The sequence below is a fragment of the Cyprinodon tularosa genome, unplaced genomic scaffold (assembly GCF_016077235.1).
Source record: "Cyprinodon tularosa strain WSP-4 unplaced genomic scaffold, ASM1607723v1 ctg829, whole genome shotgun sequence".
NCBI lineage: Eukaryota > Metazoa > Chordata > Actinopteri > Cyprinodontiformes > Cyprinodontidae > Cyprinodon > Cyprinodon tularosa.
Window position 1 is genome coordinate 136,413 of NW_024039595.1, and position 23,235 is coordinate 159,647.

General features: G+C 37.9%; 3 protein-coding genes across 4 annotated transcripts; 1 reads left to right on the plus strand and 2 right to left on the minus strand.

Moving 5' to 3' along the window:
* Positions 1 to 832: 832 nt before the first annotated feature.
* On the minus strand, positions 833 to 12,368 carry smu1b (SMU1 DNA replication regulator and spliceosomal factor b). Its single transcript, XM_038272395.1, has 12 exons — positions 12,089 to 12,368; positions 10,434 to 10,644; positions 9,116 to 9,268; positions 8,916 to 9,032; positions 8,403 to 8,519; positions 7,885 to 8,004; positions 7,664 to 7,780; positions 7,400 to 7,527; positions 4,874 to 5,000; positions 3,301 to 3,462; positions 2,358 to 2,510; positions 833 to 2,207 (listed from the first exon to the last, which is right to left on the minus strand). Exons 1-12 carry the CDS (start codon positions 12,280 to 12,282, stop codon positions 2,109 to 2,111), a joined length of 1,698 nt encoding a protein of 565 aa, XP_038128323.1. The 5' UTR covers positions 12,283 to 12,368; the 3' UTR covers positions 833 to 2,108.
* Positions 12,369 to 13,177: 809 nt separating this feature from the next.
* LOC119774745 (perilipin-2-like) lies at positions 13,178 to 15,622 on the plus strand. 2 transcript variants are annotated; one of them, XM_038272412.1, is made up of 6 exons: positions 13,178 to 13,403; positions 13,512 to 13,719; positions 14,446 to 14,528; positions 14,610 to 14,829; positions 14,903 to 15,036; positions 15,234 to 15,622. In XM_038272412.1, the coding sequence occupies exons 1-6, from the start codon at positions 13,341 to 13,343 to the stop codon at positions 15,558 to 15,560; spliced, it is 1,035 nt and encodes a 344-aa protein (XP_038128340.1). In that variant the 5' UTR covers positions 13,178 to 13,340; the 3' UTR covers positions 15,561 to 15,622. The 2 variants fall into 2 exon arrangements, with proteins under 2 accessions (XP_038128340.1, XP_038128339.1); XM_038272411.1 differs by having other exon boundaries at positions 13,181 to 13,403; positions 14,900 to 15,036.
* Positions 15,623 to 18,056: 2,434 nt separating this feature from the next.
* On the minus strand, positions 18,057 to 21,362 carry rps6 (ribosomal protein S6). The gene is made up of 6 exons (XM_038272413.1): positions 21,270 to 21,362; positions 20,584 to 20,715; positions 19,497 to 19,707; positions 18,826 to 18,972; positions 18,363 to 18,520; positions 18,057 to 18,193 (listed from the first exon to the last, which is right to left on the minus strand). The coding sequence occupies exons 1-6, from the start codon at positions 21,273 to 21,275 to the stop codon at positions 18,098 to 18,100; spliced, it is 750 nt and encodes a 249-aa protein (XP_038128341.1). The 5' UTR covers positions 21,276 to 21,362; the 3' UTR covers positions 18,057 to 18,097.
* Positions 21,363 to 23,235: the final 1,873 nt, after the last annotated feature.

Sequence of the window (23,235 nt, forward strand, 5' to 3'; positions counted from 1 at the left end):
CTGAGGCTGGTGACTCGGATGAACTTATCCTTCACAGCAGAGGTGACTCTTGGTCTTCCTTTCCTGGGCCGGTCCTCATATCAGCCAGATTCTATGTAGAGCTTGATGGTTTTAATTAGCAAGTAATGATGGCCACTCGTTTTTCTTTCCTTAGCTGCTTTTTTCTTGTCATAATACAAAATCTAAGTCTATTCAGTAGGACTATCAGCTGTTTATCCACCTGACTTCTGCACAACACAACTGATGATCCCAACCCATTTATAAGGCAAGAAATCCCACATATTAAACCTGACAGGGGACATCTGTAAAGTGAAATCCATTCCTTGTGACTACCTCTTGAAGATCATCAAGAGAATACCAAGAGTGTGCAAAGCAGTAATCAAAGCAAAAGGTGGCTACTTTGAAGAACCTGGAATTTAAGACATATTATCAGTTGTTTCACACTTTTTTAAGTATATAATTCCACTTGTTAATTCATAGTTTTGATGCATTCAGTGTGAATCTACATTTTTCAGTCATGTAAATAAAGAAAACTCTGTGATAATGGATTAATACATACAATTTACAGTTCCTCTTTAATAATTCAATTTAACATGTACAATTGTATTTCTAATTAAAAGATTTTAAATGTGAAACTTGAAATTGTCCTCAATAGATAAATGTCTTGTTCACACTTGGAGAAATATTTTTTTTAAAACAGCAGTTATACCATACAACCCTGAATGACTCTCCCTCTGAGGATTTGTGTTTTACCCAAATTCTACCCTTTAAAAGAGTGGATTGAACAGATCTGACCCTAAAATGAGTTTACAAAAAGCTCTTTAAATGCACCCCTTTTTCAATTATGAATTTATTTGGATTCATCCCTCCTATGGCAGACAAAGTGATATCCACAATGCAGTAAACATACCAAAAAGAGAGCAGTGACTTCATCCAACAGTGACAAATAACAGTTATTAGATGCAAGTAGAAGACAGTGTTAGCTTTAGGGACCTTCTAAAAGTATGCACAGGAACACCACTACAAATAAATGCAGCTAATACAGACAGGAAGCATGCATATTTCTGAATTATTGCAGAACCACAGCAAGGCAGTCAACTGAGGTAGCATGCAGATAAATCACAGAGCATTATAAAGAAAAGAAAAAGTCTATTTACAAAAAAAGACAGTAAAGCATCAAATACCTGATATTTTTAATGCCCAAACATTAGGCAGTTTCTACTGTAAATCATTTTTACAACAGTTCACCATCGTGCATTTTCATGTCTGTTAGAGACAAGAAGAGATGAGAGAGTTGGATTCAAATAGCTCTGGTTCAGTTGGACTAACAAGGAGCACCATGGAGAGCTCCGCCAAACTTCATACAGCAAAGTTCATACAGCATTCTGATGGAAAGTGAATCAGGTAAAAATAAAAATTACACATTCAGACAAATAAGAAATATTTGGATGGTTCTCATATCTTTAGCTGTATCCTGAATCTTTCGATTATAAAAATGTAAAAGTCACTTTCGTACACTAAAAAAAATAGCTGAACTGCTGGTGAAGGCCTTCTAAGAAAATAAAATCTGTCAATCAGGCACCATATAACTCATAAAGGTTCAGTTTTGGGAGGCTCTAATAAAAAAGAGCGTTTAGCATCTCACCCGCAGTAGATAACTTTTTCTTGGTTTGTTTTACCCAGTAAAGGTAGAAGGTGGTGAACCATCATTTTTTTTCTCTCAGTCTGCTCCTTACATTACAAGTTAGATTTTCATGTTTCCTTCAAAGGCATTGGGGGTACACCACCTTCTGTTTTGATAAATAACAATCCAGTACAATAGTTTTTTGTTGTTTAACAGTGACAGCAGTTTTGGAATTCTTACAAAAAGTCCACTTTGGTTTTAGTCTCTCTTAGCATCATCCACTGGCACCGCCTAATCTGATTTTACCCATGAATGATTTAAGATGAATGAAAATGCTTCGCTACAGAAAAGATACAAGCTGTATAAAAGTTTGATAGAAGTTTTCATGTAAAAATTCAGATTCATCCCTTTAAGCTTTATCATAATGCTTTTGAGCTCTGCAATGGACTCCCTAGCTCCTCCTCAGTCTGATGCAGGGGACTCTTTAGGATTTCCACAGCATTAACAGCCCATCCTCGCTGTAGGTGGCAATCAGGTTCTCATGTGGGTGGTGAGCGATGCCAATTACATCTTTCTCATGGACCTGTGGGTTCAGCGGAATGAATATTAGTAGACATTTTCATTCCCCTGCCTGGAATGTTTAAACCAAACAATGAGACAGCAAAATATGTAGTTAGGAAACACTGATGGCTTGTCTGAAACATAATAGTGGAGTATTAGCTGCGGGGCTTACAGTCAGCGTTTTCTCCAGCCTCCCTGATGTGTAGTTGAAGCAGTACAGCACACAGTCCTCCCCCACACAGTAGATCCACTCTCCGTGGGGTGAGACAGTGCAACAAATGAAGCACGCTCTCAGTGGCTGCTCAGAACAAAAGCTCTTCACTGTCTGAGGAGGAAGATAGAAGGAAACGCTAAAACATCCACTCTCCATTATGCATTATTGTAAATGGGAACTCATTAGTCTGTTTAGGAAATATTTTAACACAAAAATTATTATTATTTTCCTGAATGACAACCCATCCACCCACGCATCCTTCCTTCCTTCCTTCCTTCCTTCCTTCCTTCCTTCCTTCCTTCCTTCCTTCCTTCCTTCCTTCCTTCCTTCCTTCCTTCCTTCCTTCCTTCCTTCCTTCCTTCCTTCCTACCTTCCTTCCTTCCTTCCTTCCTTCCTTCCTTCCTTCCTTCCATCCATCCATCCATCCATCCATCCATCCATCCATCCATCCATGACCTTAAAATATAATTCAATATCGGCGTTGATCCTTTTTCTCTTAGTGGGTAGAAATTTGCCTTTTTTTAGCCAATCCATTTAGATTATTTCTAACCTTAGGCCTGTCCAAGTTTATTTGGACAGAAACCAACTAATCAGGTCTGACTTGATTAGTTGGTTTAATCAACCACCACAGCTTTTTAACCATCTTTTACATACATTAATCATCTTGACGTATCTTTTCTACATATTTTCATTAAACGTTTGCTTAGGGCTATCCTTCCTTTAAATGGTTATTGCGAGTATTAGCGTATTATATGAATTCTTATTTTTGTATGAACTCTGGTGGTATTAAACTATTTAGCATTAAGTAACAAGTCCATTTATTTATCATGGAATTGTTTTGATCAATTTGTTTAACCGGTACAGGTAAAATCATGCTTACTGGATGAGGTCTGGTTCTTACCTGGCCGCGCATGTTCATGATGACCAATCTGCTGGAGCGGTTACACACCACAAACTCCTCAGGGTTTTGGGGAAGGGGAATCACGTTGTTGACTGGGACATCTGGTGTAACTAACTGGGATTTAAAGGTGTGAAGGCATTCACACGATTTTGTGTTCCAGATCTGGGAAGACATACCCAAGGAAGTTTTTTTTAGCTTAGCAGTACTGGTGAGAGGTTTGCAAAAGATCACTGCTGGCCTAAGTTTAAAGTTTAATTTTGGGTTTCAAAGATGTATTAGAACCAATCTATTTTCAAAGCAATATTTAAAAAAGGCCTGATTTTAAAATAAAACAAAAATTGAGTGTATAAGTGTGAATTAGTTGTGGCTTCTCTCTTATGAAAACAAGATCAGAATTACACTCATAGGCTAAAATATAAATATGCACCCAAACAAAATGTTCCTAAGAAGGTTGCAGAGAAACCACACACTTTCTGTAACAAACTATTCGTTTTTATCTGGATTAATATTTCATCACTGTTTTTATTTGGTATTTTTAATTTTAACCAGAGATGGCAAAAATCCTCACTTTCCATACTTGAGTAAAAGTACAGATACTTGTCTTAAAAAATACTCTGGTAAAAGTGGCAGTACTGGTTAAACTTCTTTACTCAAGTAAAAGTAACAAAGTATAGGCTTGTAAATTTACTTAAAGTATAAAAGTAAAAGTAGAAACCACTTTTTTCATGCCGTTGCCTACATTTTAAATGGATGTCTGCCAATAGGACTAGATCTCCGTTGTGTTCATTTTCAATCATCTCGTCGTCCATACTACTATGCTAACGCCACCGCCACCAAGCTGCAATGATTTGCCGCGAATGAATAAAGCCGAATCTGTCGATTCATCTTGTAGTGGTGCGTCAAATGTAACGTAGATTCCCATCCAATAGGCTCTATGCACAACTCCACTACTTCCTGAATTTAAAGCAGCTCCTTTGTTTCCTGTCTTTCATGATTGGATGCACTGATTAATCCAGGTGTGTATGACCTAAGTAACTGGCCAGACACACCTGGATTAATCAGTTCGTCCAGTAATGAAAGACAGGAAACAAAGGAGCTGCTTTAAATTCAGGAAGTAGTGGAGCTGTGCATAGAGCCCATTAGATTGAATTTGGTATTGATGACGTGAAAAATAAGAACGGTAACTCCATTGAAATGATTCAAAACTAAAGTAACGAGCCAATTTTTAAAAATGTAAGGAGTAGAAAGTACAGATATTTGTGTAAAAATGTAAGGAGTAGAAGTAAAAAGTCGCCATAAAAATAAGTAGTAAAGTAAAGTAAAAATATCAGAAAAATCTACTTGAGTACAGTAACGAAGTATTTGTACTTTATTACTTCCCATCTCTGATTTTAACTAAATAAAATGGTTTCCTTACAAGATTTACCCTTTCAATGTGGTTGAGATTGGAGCCATTCCAGACGCTCAAGCTCCAAAAGTATCATGACATCTATACCTCTGATCTGTGTTTAACTTTTGACTGGAGCCAATTATTACATCTATGGTAGAACAGGATTGTTCAGGCCGATCATACCTTAATGGTGCCATCAGATGAGGCACTGATGATGTGAAAACCATCCTGAGTGAAGCATGCCTCGTTTACAATTGATAAATGGCCGTTTAACTCCTTTAACGTCTTGCCTGACCTCAGTTCATGGATCCTGAAAATAATGTTAGAAAATCTGGTGACATAAAAGATAGTGAAGCTTCATAGAAACTGACTCGCTTTAAAAACATCCTCAGTTTAACCGGAGGAGCAGATTATTGTTGAGAGCAGACGAAGCGTGTATCCACTGAGTTATTTTTAGCTCCTGCGGAGTGAATGGCTTTACAGATGAGCTAAACCATGACCAGACATCTCACGTTTATGGATTCACTTCGTCTGCTGGTGGATGATTTACCATTTGCAAAGAATTTTTTTTTTTGACTTGAGGATCTGCAAGGTGGAGAAACACGTTGCAGCTTTGTGCTTGAGCACATGGTACCTCAAATGCACCCACACAGCACATGTGCCTCAAACTCATGGCTCCACCCACCTTTCCACCCCTCAGGAGTCAGAAATAATCATAATGTAAGGAGAATGAGAGTATGCGTGCATGTGTTTGTGTGTATAAGCTGTAGAAGAAGTAGGAACAGATATTCCTGTACTTTTGAGGAACTGCAAACCTTGCAGGTGTTCTTATGCAAGAGGATGAAAATATGTGATTGCAGCTGTTATTACTGAACTTTGAAAGTTGCTTTACTTCTAAAGCATACACTATCAGCAGTTTAGAATAATTTATTCAAGTCTAAAATGCAAGTTTGTCTACACATTGCCAAAAATGAAATATAAGTGAGTAATTTTTTCCTTAAAATATGTGTGTTTTTTGTTGAGTATGTGAGTAAAACAATTTGCCAATGGATAGTTAACCTTTCACATAAAAAAACGAATTTGTTATCTTTTTTCAAGTGCATATTATCTTACTTTTTTATTAATTAATAATTACTTATTAATTATATTGCTTTAAGGGCAAAAATATTAATTCCATTGACAGGTCTTTTTTACCTGATCAGATTATGGGCAAATTTATAGACATCTTTAATTATTTCTAGATCAGTTTTTACTGTGGAGTTCTGATTTGGAAAAGGTTGATATACTGAACTGCAGGAACAAAACTGAAGATCACTTTCCTGACTTGTTGCCCACCTGCTTTCTTGTTTCTCATGAATTTATAACAGGCTGTGAAAGTAAACGTGCAGTTTAGGGGGAAAAAATGCACTTCCATCTCTCGTCTGTGCTGATGCCTATATGTGCATCCACCGAACCTTCATGAATCATGTCTGAGGTCAGTAAGATCTCCCTCTTTCATCCCACTGCAGATAAGCTTCTTTCTATACATAACTACAGAAGCTAACCAAAGCTCCTACCTTATATTATTTGTTGCAATACTTTATCTCCAATAGGTGCTGCATTTTAAGATTTTTATATTCAGTACACTATATATACTATATATATATACAGTAGTAATAAGTTTATCTACAGCACCTTGATCACAACTGGAAAAAGATATCTAAAATACCTGAAACTAAAAACAGCATTTAATGCCTTGGCATAACAAAAAAAATAAATAAATAAATAAAAAATAAAACACAATCTACAGTTTGGTATATTCATTCAGCAGGGAAATTATAGTGGAGAAATTGCAATAAAAAATATAAACAAATTAAATACCATCACCTCGGCTGTTTTTAATAGATAAAACCCTTTTATCTATTAACCCTTTTTATTATTGGGAAAGCAACATTCTTCTATAATCATCAACTAATTTGGAGTAAACAGAGAGAAGAGGAATTTTTAAACCTGTAATTTTATATAATTTCAATGCATCATCCTGTCCTGGTACCTCTCTAGTGCTCTCCTCTCTTTATCTCCCTCTACATTATTCTATAGGATTTAGGTCTAGGGACTAAGATGGCTATGAAAGAGGGATGATTTTGGGCTTGGGTGAACCCTATATTTGTTGATTAGGCTCAAGGTTTTGGATCATTTTACACCAAATGTTTCTATTTAAAATACATATTCTTAAGATTCCATGATGCCACAACCTCAAAAAAGGTTCCCATGGTCTTTTAAAGACATACAGACCCACAGGATAATGAACCCTGCACTATACTGAGCAGAAGGCATGACATGCTTTTCCACCTTGCCCCACACCTTTATAGTTGGTGTCAGTCAGTCTCAGTTTTGGATAAAGGTAGCTATCAGTCTAAAACAAGCTTTTACATGTAAAAAGCTTCCAATGGTAGTTTTTGAGACTATCCATCTTCTGTGCACCTTCTATTTAAACCCAAAGAAAGCAGAAGGTTGTGGATTGATAAAAATCACAGCAAGAAAATTAAAGGGTGGAAAAAAACATGGTTAAGTTATGTTCATCTTTCATCAATTAATAAATGTGGAACCAATAATTTTACCTGAATTATCTCTCAAAATAGATTTTTCATTTCACTTCTGCAAAAATGCAAATAAATGTTGACTGCTTATGATCAATTTATATTTATGATTCATGCCATGATATCCCACCTTATGGTTTGGTCAGACGAAGCACTGAGGATGTGGTCGTTGTTCTTTGAAAAGTTCAAACATGTCACCCCTTTGTTGTGAGCATGCTCGAACCTGCGCACATACAAGCCACTTTGGATCTTCCACACCTTCCGCAGCATATGTTAGGAATATAGGAAGACATTCTTATATTATTCCTTAGATTCCATTCAACAAACATATCAAAACTAAGAAGTAAAGAAGAGGTTGGATTCTATCATCTCGATGACATGAAAAATGTCGGACCTTTATTTTACCGTTCTGAGCTCCTGTGGCCAATAAATCTGCATCTTGACTGAAGCACATACACAGCACAGCATCATCCATCATCATGAAGCTTTCTTGGGCTTGATATTTGAGATCCTGCAAAGCACACACTGTTCAAGCAAATACAAATAGACTAAACAAATGATCATAAGTTAGGGAACTATTAGAAGCAGAAGCATTTTAGGTATGAAAAGATTTACCTTGCAAATTTTTCCAGTGTTAAAGTTCCAGACCTCAATAAACCCATCAACTGATCCGGTGATCAAATACTTCCCATCAGAAGAGAACCGGGCACATTCCACATGTGATCGTCGTCCAAACTGTGTATTCAAGTCACAGATAAAAATGACATAAGATTTCTGTAAGAAATCTCTTCTTGAGCTGCAGCCTAAAGTGCAGATAGGCAGGTTAAAAACAGAATTTAATATCAGTCTTCCTCAGGGAGAAAAACACTCACTCCGGTGCTCTGCAGCAGCGTGGGTTGACCATTCTCACTTATCAGTTTTTGTCACTAGAAAGCATTTATGAGTGACGCCTGCAGCTCCTAGGAACATCACTGAGAGCCCAAACTGACTACAAATGGTGTCTTGAGGTGAATAAAGTAATTAGTTTTGTGTCAGGATGTGAAGGAAATAAACCCAGAACTTAGAAAACAATTTCACATTTACCACTGATGTATATGGATGTATAGAGTAATGTGCTGATCGTTGTTAAGTACCTTTATGTGGCGGTAGAGCTGAGTTGGAAAGCTTTCTTTTTGCACCCGCTGCTCCTTGCTTGTGTCGATTGTCATTTCAGGGGAGAGATAATCTGGATTTATCTGTCGCCTAATGTACTGAAACAGGGACAAGAACATAAAGCTTAAAGTTATTGAACCATCATGCTGGGCGCTGGAGCCCCTCTTTGCTGTGTGCTCAGTCTGTTCCTGTTTGCTCTGTTACAATTATGAGGCATGCTCAGAGACAACAACCTGGTGCTCAAAATGTAAAAAAAAGTAGACAATCATAGCACAATAACAATTACAGTAGAGAGAATGAATGGCACTAAATTCCTCAGTTCACAGATCTCTGACTATTAGAATGTTGAAAATCTAAAGTGTCTGAGTATCTTCCTTCAAAAGGGATTATTTAAATGCTAGAACTAATTTCATCCTCCAGTATTACCTTTTATATGACTTAAGATCATTGTGTTTTAGTAGCGCTACATCAACAGCATGAAATGTTGCACTTACGCTGACTTGTTCCAGGAGTCCAATGAGACGAGATGGAGGGACAACACTGACCTCCCTTGCTAATGCCTCAGCTATGGCTCTGCGTCGCTTCTCTTTACTGCTGCCCTTTGGGTATGCCTGCAGCGACAGTGAGAAGATGTCAAGTAGGAAACCAAACATTTTGTTTTGCTTGAAGGTTTAACACCTCTGTGTTTTTTCACCTCACGAGGGTCAAAGTAAGGAAAGGTCAGCAGCTTCTCCAGGTGGGCGTACCTCTCAGGCTGGGTCTGCTTCAACATGATCATCGGGTCGGTTTGTCTGAGAAGCGAACGAGCTGCACCCACCTCCCTCATTTCAATGAGCTCCAGTACAACCTGTGGAGAAGATCACAGCTGACTGGAGGGTTTTTAGAAAAGTATAACTGCTGCTTCAATGTCTCTATGTTTTATTAAAACACAACCAGAAACAATTGTGTATAAATTTAATCTTTTAATGGAGAGCAATGCATAAATGCTTTGTAGAACCACCTTCCACTACAAGTGCTTTGGCAAATTACATGTTAACTAATTCTACAGGCTGGATTGTTTTGGCCCAGGATAGCTCAAAGGGAGTCAGATTGGACAGAGAGCATCTCAAAACAGGATTTTCCCCATGTTCAACTCATTCTTCATGCCAGCAGCTTTCCCCTGTTGATCAAGTTCTTGCTAAAAACAGGCATGCTCACAGTATGATTCTGCCCCCGCCATGTTTCACGTGGAAATAGTTTATTCTGGCTTAATGTGCAGGTCTAGTTTTCCATATGTGATGTTTTGCCTGAAAGCTCTTTATGTTTCCTGTGGGTCTTTGCTTCCACATCGTGGGACTTGTGGCAAACAGCAGACATATCTTTGTGCCTTCTTTTACCGATTATTGGTTTCTTCAGGTTCCCAAATCTGGATTTTAGGAGCGCAAAGTCAATAGTTTTCCCATCAGCAGATTCTCCTGTACTATGTTTCTCAGCTTGGCAATGAGCTTTAATTCATCCTCTTCTTCTTATATCTGGCTTTTTTTATGTTGGGTAGAGACCCGTGTGGTTTGAATGTAGTTGAGCTAAGTCATTTCATGATGCAGTTAAGATTTTTTTTTCTGCAAGATTCTTAAGCTTTGAAGTTCTCCACAACTTTAGCCAAATCTCAGAGGCCAAAAAAGAACAGCTGCATTTACAGGGAGACCTGATTGCACACAGGTGAACTCCACTGAATCCAAATGCATGGACTGGGTTTCTTTTCATAGAAATCCAATGAAGAGGGCATAATATAAATGTATTTTCAGATTTATATTTGTAATAAATGTAAAAAAAAAAAAAAAAAAAAAAAAACATCTGTCATCTTTCTGCCAGTTTATATTGAGATTCTACATTGTGTCAATAGATAAAATAAAATAAAGATAAAACATACTGAGACTTGTGGCTACGACAGGCCAAAATATACAAAATGTTTGAGGTACATGAATTATTTTTCAAGGCATCCCAAAAAGTATCTGCTGAGCAAACCGACTCACCTGTTCATAGAGGTTAATCAGCGTGTGGTCGGGCAACTTGAGAGACTCGATAGCCAACAGAACGGAGTCCCAGTGACCCCTGTTTACATCCTCAATAAAGCTCTCAATGCTTTGCACTGTGTTGAGAGAAACTGTGGTTTCCTCCTGTAAGGTGGTCAGTGTGCGGTAGAGGTTGTTCTCCTTGAGATACTGCATTATTAGACGAATAACACTATAGAGACAGAGAAGAGGAAAGTCCAAACACTCATAACCATTTTTTTCCAGATCCGGTTGAATGCAAGCACAGGGTTTCACATTGATCTACCTCACTCTGCTCTATTTAGGGTCATCTGTTAAACACAATTCTCCTTCACTACTTTGATCCAGAAACAAGCACCTGCAGTCAATAATGCTATTCAGTGCAAATCCCTGTTCATATATTTTTTTTTAGATCTATTTTTTAAGCAAGGGCAACCAACTGATATATATATTATAAAGAAGTTTATGGGACAGATAAACACAAAGTTGAACAAATTTTTAAATGGTCAGAAAAAGAAAACGAGTTTTATTTATTCTGTATGAATAAAAATCTGAAACGTGTGGGCTCTGACCATTATGTTCAGTGCAGGAGTCGGACATAATAATTAACTCAAAACAATTACAATCTCGATATAGTAAGGTTAAAAATAAAAGCCTTTCTAAAAAAAAAGAAAAAAAAGTTTATAGTTTATCTTGAGCCATGTGGAGGACATTAGCAAAGAAGATCAGAGAAGATCAAAACTGAACTTTTCACACTCTGTGCAAAAGTTTATGTGTAGCTTAGAACCAACACTCAGGAAACCCTAAACACACCAGCTCACACTAACGCTCGACTGTAGCAGAAAATTGGTGGCAAAGACTTGTAATCAAAGGTTAATTGTTTCTATCCAATCAGACTGGACTGGACAAGTGCAAAGCACATGTAGGGACACTTAAACATACTCAAATTGATTCTTTAAATCACTGTACATAACTATTGCATTTTTCATATCTAGGAACAAAGTATACATACTTTTCCTTCCACCTTTCACTTATTCTCTACTTTGTGATAGCCCATGAAACAAAACCCTACAAAATATATTGGAGATTGTCACTCTAATGTCTCTAATTAATATCCAAGGCATGTGCAATGCACTGTAACATCACCTATTGTCTCTTTCAAACATGGAGTGAATAGATATGAGATATCCACTTTAAAAACAACCCACAGCAGTGCTGACTGGAGACACAAAATGGTAAACCTATACCATTTACAAGAGAGTAGCGTTTATTAGATCAACAGGCACATGCAAATCATGGATGCTGGCTGCCAAACTAAAACCACTTCTCATCTAGTCACGGCTAGAAGACCATTAGAAAAAAATGCAGTGAAAACAAATTCTGTAAAAATGATAGATTAAATATGCTGTATGAAAAACAAAAGTAAAAAGCTAATTTTCCCCTTAATGCATCTAAATTTAACCAATCTAGGGAAACTAGTATCACAAAACCCTTCCTTATAGCTACATAAGGTGTAAACAATGCGAAGATTTCTTTTTTTTATTAATGCTGAAAATATTCCACATTAAATACTTTTTTGTATATTTTGTTGTTATTGTTAATCTGTATTTGCTGTCAGTGATCGTGAGTGGACTTACTCAGTGGGCTCCAGCTCCACAGCCATGTTTGGGATGTTTCCTCCTGCTGCAGCTGCCGCACCGGACTGACACTGTGGAGGCTCGGCTCGGAGAACCTCTCGCTGGGGCCACGTGAAATCCGCGGGTCGGACGCCACCCACCGCACGTGCCGCATCTTGCTTTTCGTATAGTGTTTGCTGGTGAGAGTCGGCCATCTCACCCCGCGTGACTGCCCCTGGAACGCCTCCCGCACTGTGACGCAAAGTGATTTTTCTACAGATGTTTTGGAGCACGTTGCGCCCGGGGAGACGCGGGATGCGGCAGCTGCAGCCTCAGCAGCATCAGCACCAAGGACAGATCCTCGTGGCCCAGAGCGTGCGTCAATCAGCTCGCCTATTCTCAATCGTCGAAAATGAAACACACAAAGCCACTCAAAGTCATGAAGATGTTAGAAATCGATCATTTTAATCATTAGTTCTTTTCATGACCTGCTCAAAATAAGTCTATTATAATCTAACCACCTTTAAAATTGTCTAGATACCACAGGAACCCTTAGATTTTACACGGATAATACAAGTAGAAACAGTTTGGAAGTTAATTTAATAATAAATTGTATTAAAAAAAACATGTTACTTATAAAATAAAAGCAACAAATAATGATAGATGGTGGATTGAATTTAGATATTGTCCATAGACGTCGACACAGTGTGCAAACCCGCATCATTTGCCCTTTAAGATGTTCATTAAAACGGTTGGTGGTATCTAAATACCCTGAAAAACATACAAAAGCGTAAATTGTGGTGATTTCAATCAATTATCTCCGCATTCCAATTTACCAATTTGTCTGACCAATCTCTTACGTATAAGCATTAGATTCAACTCAGGGGTTCTAATGGTAAGAAGACAACAAAAAGACTTTATGTTGACCTTTTATTTCCCAGGTTGTCATATCTCTACTCATATAATTTTTTTTGTAATACCATTTAATAGTTAAATATCCTCAGAATATCAGTATAAAAACTTACAGCATGTATTAATGCATAATTTCACAGTTACTTTATGTTTTGTTTTGTTTTTTGTCCAGACTACTGAATGACTGAGATCTCGCGAGATTAGAAGTAGAAATCTCACCAGGTGTGCACTGATTGATGACGCCCAAACGCTTTTAGAGCTGTGGCCTCGCAGTTAATAGCGATACTGAGCAATTAGCCTATTATTCTTTCGTGAAACTTTGCCCAAGCAGGTAAAGTTTTCACAGGAAGCTGTGGTTTACATGTTGACAACGTTTTTGGTGTTCGAAAAGTGCAGGGAAATGCCTGTGAACAATAACTACAAGGTGAGTCCTTTAAAGCAAAAATAAACGCCTCAGGGACGTTTTTGCTGTCTGAATATGTCTAGAATCTCTATTGAATCTTGAATCTGTTTTTTTTCTTCGGATATTCAGAAAGTAGCACCGAATGCAGCGGCCCGGTTCACCAAGCTGCCCCTGGTTCGCTCAGCCTGCTCCACCCTGGTGCTCCTGTACAGAGATGTTAAGAGCAGAAACCAAAGTCTGAAATCTGTGTGTGAGGTTCTGGAGAGCAGAGTGACCTCCCTGACCTCCGCAGCTTGCTCCACTGCTTCACCTGTTATTGTTAAACTGGAGCCACAGAGTGAGTCCCATGCTGACTGCTAATATGATAAACCTCAGCGAACTGAAGCTTGGATACCTTCTTTAATGTATTTCTCAACAGCTGTCTGATTAGCTTAAGCCTACATCATCAAGTCATCTTACTACTATAATTTGGAAAATGCATTTAATTTATAGATTTATTTTACACACAACAAACTGTTCTCCTTAATCAAGATCAGTGATCAGGTATTTACAGACTACCTTTAAAAATCAAGGTGATTAAGAAGCCTTCCTATTGTATAACTCTAGTTTAATCCCATTTAGAAAGACTGCAGGATTTTCCTTTTTTAAAAATCGGCAATGATTGAAAGCTCGTGAGAAAAGTAATCCCTAACATATTATTGATTTAGTTCTTAAACATCTTTTTTTATTTAAGCCTAGTTTTCAATGTATTCTGGTTTTAGGATTTTAAAAACCCAAAGATATTTAACTTCATCATTACTTGCTACTTTTGACAAAACAAAACTGTGCAGGTAGTGAACTTCAAAATACAGAAAGACTTATGAGTTGCTAAACCCACCAGTCATAATACTAAAAGTGCTATTCCCTGTTTTGCTTCAGCTGGAAATAATTACAACTTCAATGCTTTACTTTTTTTTTTTTGGTGCGGAAATGCTTACTTCATCCAGGTTTATTAACTTACATTTGTTAGTCGGAGTATGTCTCTGAAATCTATTATTAAAGCACTTTTTGTTTGTTTCAATAGTCTCCATTGCAAATGATTTTGCATGCAAAGGTCTAGACTGGCTGGAGTCTTCATTTCCTGTTCTTCTGTCCCCCCCAGATGAGGTTTATTCCATTATACAAAATAATGCCATTGTTTTTCTAATGAATTAAGTATGATTGACTGGTTTTGAATTGATCCCACAGATTGTTGCTGCTGCCAAAAACAAGGTAAATGAAATTCAGGATGTGGCATGCTCTGCAGCAAGTGGTACATGGATGATCGGCAGGCTGCACCAGACGGATGGAGCTAAGCAGTCGGTGGTGGAGAGAGCAGTTGGTGTGGCCTGTGTGGGACTGGATTCTGCTCTGACATTGTCAGAAGCTCTGGTGGACCAGGTGCTTCCACGATCTGAAGAGGAGAAAGGTAAACATGGGGAACTTCCTTTTGAGGGGTTTTTATTTTAAAATGCCGACCTTTCTGCTTCTGTCCCCAGAAGAAGTAGCCCTCTTGGTGGAGGGTTTTGAGGCAGTGGTTCGCTCAGGAAGTTTCTCTGGGAGAGTGATGAAACTTACCGCTCAAGTGTGTAGAAGGATGTACCACATGGTCGGCTTAAAGATCCACTCTGTTCAGGTGGGCTGTGAGTACTGGACAGTTGCATAGTTTGAAGGACTATCAGTGGGATGACTTGTTTTTAGCTGACTTGTATTTAAACTATATTTCCTTATTTATCGTGATATAAAATGGAAAAGTCAATTGGCATCTTTGTCTTGTTGGTCAGTAATAAATGCATGTCCCCTAAACTGCCTAACTTCCTGCTTACTCCACAGATCACAGGGAGTTCATCCAGACCGGCCACTCTGGTTCAGGAATTTCACACAGGCTGTCAGTCTATGCTGTGGAGCCTCCAAGCTCTACCTCAATTCTTGCAGCATCAGGCGGTTTCTGTTTTTCTCTTCATTAGACAGATGTACAATCTGAGCTGTCCGTCCTCCCAAATAGAAAAACAAACTAAGAGCCACATCAGAGCTGCTGAGGCTTCCTTGCTGTCCAAGGAGAACGCTCATCCTCAGAGTACGCCGGCTTTCAGAATGAGGCCCACCAGGACGTCCGTGTTTGAGAATGGTTGTTTGGTTAAGGGATGTGTACATCGTTAAGTTGGATTATGTTGCCGTTTGATTTTTGGATATAAAATGAATTTACCTATGTGTGTATATAAATGGTTCCTGCCATGTTTTTTTTTTTCTTTTTTTCCCCCTAAAATACATTAAAGATGAACCAATTATTGGATTCACATTGAAACTATAAAGATACAAGATGACGCCAATGCAGAGACATGTACCAGGAAGTGAGTCCAACATAGTGGGATTACTTTATCTATCCAGTTTAACCAAACTACGACAATGGTTATTAGGAGCAGAGGTGCCACAAAGCTGGTTCTCAACTCGCCAAATCAAACCAGCTCTAACTGATCAACCTGTGAAAACGCACCTATAAAGGGGTGGGTTTCTCCTTTGAACAAAAACGTATCCTGCAGAAATGAAACCATGCAGGCTGCAAGGAAGAGATGCCAAATTATGGTGGCAAGGACTGCTGGCTTGCCACCATATAGAAATAACTTTTCATTTGGTTAGTTGTATTAATTCAATAATGCCTGGACTACAATAAAGCTGATGCCATGATTGCATATTGATACAAAAGGTGATCGGTGAGTGAAATCATCCTGATTTCTGAACTGTGTCAGAACTAAGCAGGACAAATCTACTCGGCTTATAAAATGGAACCACAAATGTACAGAAAGCTGTACCTTATTGTCTTTTCTACTTAAGTGAAACTGGTAGAATTTTACCATTAATCCCCAATCAGTGCAGCTTCAGTGTATTATTTCCCTGTCTTTTATTGTTGCAGCACACAAAGAATATTCAAACGTGCACTTTGTTGTATAGGAAAATAGCCTGATTTTCATAATGCGGTGAATATATTCACAAATCCAGGTAATGACTTGCCTGGGATGGCATAAATCCTTTTATACAGTGTACAGCCCCACTGTTTTAGGATCTGGTATATATCCCAGTAAGCCCTATGAAAACCAGTATCACTTATATTGTCATAGTTAACTAAAGAATCTTCACACACTTGTGCTCTGATTTCTATTGTATGCTTTTATGTAGCTTCACAATTATACAAGAAACAAGTGAATGAACGGTTAAAGTTTGGCAAGTCAAGGAGGGAAAATAAAACTGTCATTAACATTGTTTTAATTGCTTTATGGTTTTCAAGTTCCATTACTGTGACCCCCCCCCCCAAAAAAAAATTTAAATTAGGTCCTCAAAAGGCCAAATCATTGTTTCTTGAACAGCTGATTGGCTGACTGGAACATTATCTAGGATCCATATTAATCCTGAAAGCTAGCCTGACCTGGAGCAGGTTTACCATTTAAGAGTATGTTACTCCATGTGACTAGCATGGCTGAGTATAAATTCAGCTTGGTGGTACCAGAAATTCAGGGTTAAGGCTCAATTAGTCTGGCTAACCCAGTAACCCTGCTTGCTTTTGCTACAGGCCTCTGGTTATGTCCGCTTCATCCACCAACTAGGACCAGTTCATGTCCTCTTTATTACATTTCAGGAGATTTTACCTTTAAGCTTTTGGTTGAAGTGTTCCAGGTTTCTTTCCTAGATTTAATTCCCTAAAATCACTACATTCAAGGACATTCTCTGTAGTTTTCACAAGCTAAAATGTCAGAATTGCTGGACTAGTATCAAATTTTAATTTTCACCAAAATGAGCAATGTTTACATTATGGAATAGGTCACATCAGGGGTCACCAACGCAGTGCCCGCAGACACCAAAGGGCCCTCCAAGAGTAAATGGGGTGACCCCAGTGTCTTCTGAAAACAGGTCAACTCACCAGTGGTCTAAGTTTATAGAGCATTTCATATCATAAAAAATTAAAGCATATATAGCTTTCAAAATACAAATATCTTAAAAAAATGTAGATAATAAAAAAACTGTTTATTATGCACAAAGTTTATATGAATGGTGACCTTTCCTTACAGGTCAGTGTTGTAGCCCTTCCAGTGACCATGAAGTAGCCCTCAGCCTTAGAAAAAGTTGGTGACCAGTGGGTTACACCTGCACATGCTGATAAAATCTGAACTTTTACACCAGGGGTCCTCAAATGCAATGGTTTTTCAAAATCACCTTAATGACCTGAAAGAATGAAGGGCTGCAATAGATGTCCTATTCTGTACATATACCATTAAATTGAGATGCAACGTCTACTTAAATCATATGAACCCTTTAAAATGCACTACCAAGACTTGGAGGGGTCAGTCCTAATATCATGGTCACTGCCTGATATACATCTTCTTTATAGACTAGGAATTATTCTGGTAGTCGAACTGAACAAAGGAAAAAAGGTTCAGAAAATGATTTAAAACTGGTAAACTATAGGAAACTAGCATGCAGCTTAAGCTGGACCCTCACAGCTCAGTAAATGTATCAAACAGCTAAACCCCACACAAGAACTTTGTGCAGCAGCATGAATCTGCTTGTAGCCAATCACATGAGATCCTTAAAATACTTTTTCCCCATTCATGAATTTGGCATTTTGAAGTTGTCAAAGACATTAGACACAAAGAAGAAATCAGATTTTTTTTCAGCAAAACATTACTTTATTTCACTTGTGGATTTCACTTTTGGCTGGACTCTGACTTGGATGTGGATGCCCTCAGAGAAGAAAGGCGGCGCCTCTTGGCGATCTGTTCCTGACGCTTCTCCTTGGCCTCCTGTTTAAGAACAATTTAACATCGACATAATTTAGTATTTGGTGGCACAAGAAACTTTTTGTCTAGCGTTTTATTCTACGCCTAGTGTCTGACTGCAGCCAAAATAGGATCCTTTTCCATAAAATAAATCTCATTCATTCTTCTGGATGGAATGGAAATCTAAACTTACCTTCATCCTCTTGGCCAGCAGTTTGGCATACTCTGAGGCCTCTTCCTTGTTCTTCTGGGTGCGCTGTTTCTTGAGAGCAATGCGGCGGCGCTTGTGCTGCAAAACACGTGGTGTCACCAGTCTCTGGATCTTGGGGGCCTTAGTTCTGGGCTTCTTGCCTAAGAAAAGTAATGAGGAGGGAGAGTTATTAACAGTCATTTAAAAACCGAGATATTTAAAAATAATGCATTTCTGTTTTTTTACTTTTGAAAAAATGATTTGAGGTTATGGCCAGTTTTCACTTCTCTTCTACCCTAATAATGCCATAACAACAACGTGGAACCAAAGGATCTACCCCAAAAAGAATGGATTCTGCAATAAATTCTACTGGAAGGTGCATTTGGGTGGTTTCTCACTTCAATTTTCCCTTCAAAAGACTAATCCCATGTCTAAAAACCTTCATGCAGGCTTACACAAATCTCACCTTCTTTAGTCACAGGCCTTCTCACTACATACTGCCTGACATCATCCTCCTTAGCCAAGTTGAAAAGCTTGCGGATCTTGCTGGCTCTCTTGGGACCCAGTCGGCGAGGGACAGTGCTGTCGGTCAGCCCTGGAATGTCCTTCTCACCTTAAAGCCAAAACATCACGAGGTGAGAAAAATCACATAACTGAAGCCGTATTCATTAAGAGAGCAGATATTCATCACAGGAATATGTCTGAAACAGGGAAACACATTCTACAAAAGAATCCGACTTTATTTGGTTTAAGACTAAAGGAAATAAAAAAAAAAAAAAACACTTAAGCTTGGAGGTACATTTCGCTCTAAAAAGCAGTATAATTGAAGCGAATAATATTCACCATCTAAAGAGGAACAAAAAAAAAAAAAAAAATACAAGAATGATAGTTCAGAGCCCTGATCTCGTGAAGGTGAGAAAATGAAAAGTTGTGAGAGAGCATCGCAGTTCAACCAGCCACTTTCACTGGGTCTGGTCGCATCTGGTAAGCAGCTCCACAGTTACTCTTGCAACACACTGTCCCCCCTTCATTGACTATTGGCGAGTCAAAAGGAACCCATTGTGTGCGTCACATAACAGCAGCAGGTCATTTAACAGAAGGAATAATGGACAGAATTCCCCAAAAGCTGCACACTACCTTTCTTTACGATGACCAAGTTCAGAACGCTGAGGTTGGCATCGACGATGCAGCCACGGACAGACTTGCGCTTGCGTTCGCCAGTCCTGCGGGGACGGTAACAGGAGTGGCCCTTACTGAGCAGAAGGCGCACACGGCCATGCGTCAATACTCCCTGCTTCATGGGGAAGCCCTGCTTGTCATTGCCACCGCTGATGCGCACCACATAGCCCTAATCAAAAACAGCACATGTTTTGACATTAGTGTTGGAGAAAAGACATGTTTAAGTAGAGAATATATGGAAGAGTTTTACGGATCATATTTGGGTAGGAAAGACTTATGACTTCCTGTGAACAGGCTATGCCATGTTACATTCATAACGAGTTAAAAACATAGCTTAAAATTAATATAAATACAGTGTATACTTTTCTTGTTACAAAATAATTTAAGCTTCATAACAACCATTTAACTTCCTGTATTAATTCCTTAAAAAACAAAGTTGCATACAAATACATCAATAGTTTTACAATTTAACAATCTTTCACTGAAAACATGGACACTTATTTTCTCAAGCATCAAAAATTTAGACATTTAATACGCAACTTTAAATACACTGAAAAAACATTTTAGACAATAATAAAAACTTCAATTTCAAGGATGGTTATCGTCATGCAAAATCATTAGTGTTACCCAATCCTGATCAATGAAAGATTTAAGGTATAATGTAAAAGTATGTTTTTCTTTTGTTTTACATTAAGATTTGGGCTAATTTAAATAGCACTTATCACATTAATCTATAAGTCAGCTTATCTGTAACAAACTAAAGTTAAATTGTTGGATGTAATGCTAAAAATAAACTAAGCATCACTTTAAACATACCTCAAACAAAAAGGTAATCTTTTAACACAAAAGATGTTCATTTCTATAGATATTTGGGAGAGCACTGCTGTTTCAATCGGCCACAAATAAATGGGCTGATTGTATCTGGAAAGCAGCTCCACTGGTCCTATGGCAGCACTCTGTCCCCCCTTAAAGACCACAGATCAGTCTCAAGGGTTTCCTGGTGTGCCATGATTCAAACCAGTGTGATAAAGAGAAAGCGAGTTACCTTCCACTCATCTCCCAGAGGGTCAGCAGCCACCTCTGTGGCCATACGCTTCTCGTAAAAGATGCGCAGCTTCCTCTCATCATCAACTTCGATCAGCTTCTGGCAGCCGGTAGCAGGGAATGAGATGTTTAGCTACAAAACAAATAAGAGTTAGGGTCTTCAGCGATTACAGGATCAGATTCAGATCGCTCACGTTACAACTTGCAGCTTAACATTATGACCGATATGTAAACATTTACCTCACCGATATATATTAAGTGTTAAACACAGAGTCGATGCGGCAGTTAAAAGAGTTTCTAGTAAAGGTTAGGATTACTCGAGAGGCCTGTTAGCTCAGATCAGAATTTGAAAGCTGAAAACTTTGGCAGTGGATACTGTCTACATTAAAGATGCATGGTATTAGATAAGGCTATCAATAATGTTTAAATGCATCCAATTACGAAATATGACTTTAAAATAAGTGCAGAAGGCAGACGCACACTGCGCGGCCATGTTTCTAAAGCTCACTTTCCGACCGGCTAGTCAGCTAGCCCTTGTCACAATCAAAGCTCATCCTCGTCTACAAAGCCATGGTATCTACTTTTAACTACATTTGTTTATAGTTTAAGATAGTGGCATTGTTTCTACCATTATATTTTAACAACATACACTTTAGAAACTAAAGTAAAATCAACTCATGGTTTTACCTTCATTTTGCCAAACCAACCCAACGACGGTCCGCCAGGGGAAAGAGGCCGGATATCCGCTTCGTGATCTCACATAGGACACCATAGTCTCGCGATAGCTGCAGAAAGTCAGCGGTCTACAACCAAATACAATAAAACTTTATTAATTTAATGTATCATCTTACTCCCTCAATAAAGTTGGGGTTAAAACTAGCTTATATATTAGACAATTGTATTATTGTATTATTAAAATTTACACAGATGGTTAAAAAATTCAAAGGGAAAAGGGACATTCATTCCAGAGTTTAAAATATGTGTATGTAAAAGATTAACAGACCTTTTATCTATATACACAGCAGAAATGGTAGCAATTATTATTAGTTTACAGTGGGTGGAGGAGGTTAGACCAGACAGGGTGATGATTTGCACAGATTCTAAAGCTGCAATAGAAAGCATTAATTGAGGAGGAAATAACAGGAAAGACCTTGTATTAGAAATTCATCAGTTTGTTTATGTTATTTAGGTATGGAATAGATGTTCAGTTCTGTTGGGTTCCAACACACGAAGGGGTGAGAGGAAATGAAATAGCAGACAAGATAGCTAAAAAGGCTTTAGGAAGGCAGAATATACATCAGATTCCATTTGGGAAAGGGGAAGGTAAATCAATAATTAAAAAGAAAGAAACAGAATTATGCCAACAAATATGGGATGAAGATGAGAAAGGAAGAAGACTACAAAGGGTTAAAAAAAATCTGTAATTGTTAAAAATTATGGAGAAAGAAACAGAAGGGAAGACATAATTTATACTAGATTAAGAAATAGACATACCTACTTAAATGAGTTTTTGTTTGTACAAGAGAGGAGAAATAATAATATATGTGAGGGTTGTGAAAGAAAAGAAAATGTGGATCATGTTTTTGATGGATTGCATTAAATATGCCACTGAAAGTGAGAGGATGAGGAACGTAATTATGGGAACGGGAGAGAATGGAGTATTAAAGGGATTTAATGGAGATGTGGAGGAAAATGTCGTCATTAATAAAGCAGTGTTTTTGTTTTTACATAACACAAAAATAAAAAAATAGAATATAGTTGGTGGAACCATAGAGCTACACACTCATGTACAGTAGTTGGTGGTATGCACCTATAAGCTGTTTGCAATCCGCCAATCTAACAAAGAAGAAGAAGAAGAAGCATTATCTAGCCATTCCAGTGTGTTGGTTGGGAAATATTTCGGATTTTGAAAAGGCAGATTTGGGCATAAACTGGTAAATTCGGTTGGAAATGGAGGAAGAAAATGAGGGAGACATGGATTTTAAAGGATGGACGCAAGTGGGGAGATGAAGAGGGAGAGGATTAGGGCCACTGAAAAAATAAGAAAAGTTAACTGGTTTTAAAATATTTTTTCAGTTTAATATAGGAAAAAAGGTCAGAATTCTGAAATTACAAGAGATTATTATTGAAATAGAGAAATTGGCATTGCAATGGGGATTTAAGTTTTCAGTGGAAAAAACAAAAGTAATGATATTTAATCAGAAAAAAAAAAAAAAAAACAAGGAGATAAAATTATATAACCAAGAATTAAGCAAGTAAAGGATATAAAATTTTTAGGACTATGGTTTGATGAGAAACTAAAATGGAATGTACATATTCAAAAAATTGTTGATAAATGTAAGAAAGTCTTAAATATTTTGAGATGCTTGGCTGATAGTGACTGGGGAGCAGATAGATAATCACTAAAACAGATTTATACAGCTATGATAAGATCTAACATAGACTTTGGTTGTATAGTTTACAGTTCAGCTGCTAAAACACATCTGGCTAAATTAGACATTACCCAACATCAGGCATTAAGATCCTGTAGTGGAGCATTTAAAACCACAGCAACAGCAGCAATGAAAGTAGAAATGGGAGAAATGCCGTTGGATTTAAGAAGAACAAAACAAGAAATAAATGATTGGTTAAATGTACAAGGTTATAACTGATC

Excerpts from the sequence above, each read along its gene's own strand:
- smu1b (XM_038272395.1), bottom strand. The coding sequence starts at position 12,282 with ATGGCCGACTCTCACCAGCAAACACTATACGAAAAGCAAGATGCGGCA. Across the intron at positions 9,269-10,433 it reads TGATTAACCTCTATGAACAG|GTTGTACTGGAGCTCATTGA; the intron begins GTGAGTCGGTTT and ends TCTTCTCCACAG. Across the intron at positions 2,208-2,357 it reads GGCTGGAGAAAACGCTGACT|GTCCATGAGAAAGATGTAAT; the intron begins GTAAGCCCCGCA and ends CTGAACCCACAG.
- LOC119774745 (XM_038272411.1), top strand. The coding sequence starts at position 13,341 with ATGTTGACAACGTTTTTGGTGTTCGAAAAGTGCAGGGAAATGCCTGTG. Across the intron at positions 13,720-14,445 it reads TGTTAAACTGGAGCCACAGA|TCTCCATTGCAAATGATTTT; the intron begins GTGAGTCCCATG and ends TTGTTTCAATAG. Across the intron at positions 14,830-14,899 it reads ACGATCTGAAGAGGAGAAAG|AAGAAGTAGCCCTCTTGGTG; the intron begins GTAAACATGGGG and ends TTCTGTCCCCAG.
- rps6 (XM_038272413.1), bottom strand. Across the intron at positions 18,973-19,496 it reads CTTGGTCATCGTAAAGAAAG|GTGAGAAGGACATTCCAGGG; the intron begins GTAGTGTGCAGC and ends TTTGGCTTTAAG. Across the intron at positions 18,521-18,825 it reads AAGGCCTGTGACTAAAGAAG|GCAAGAAGCCCAGAACTAAG; the intron begins GTGAGATTTGTG and ends TACTTTTCTTAG.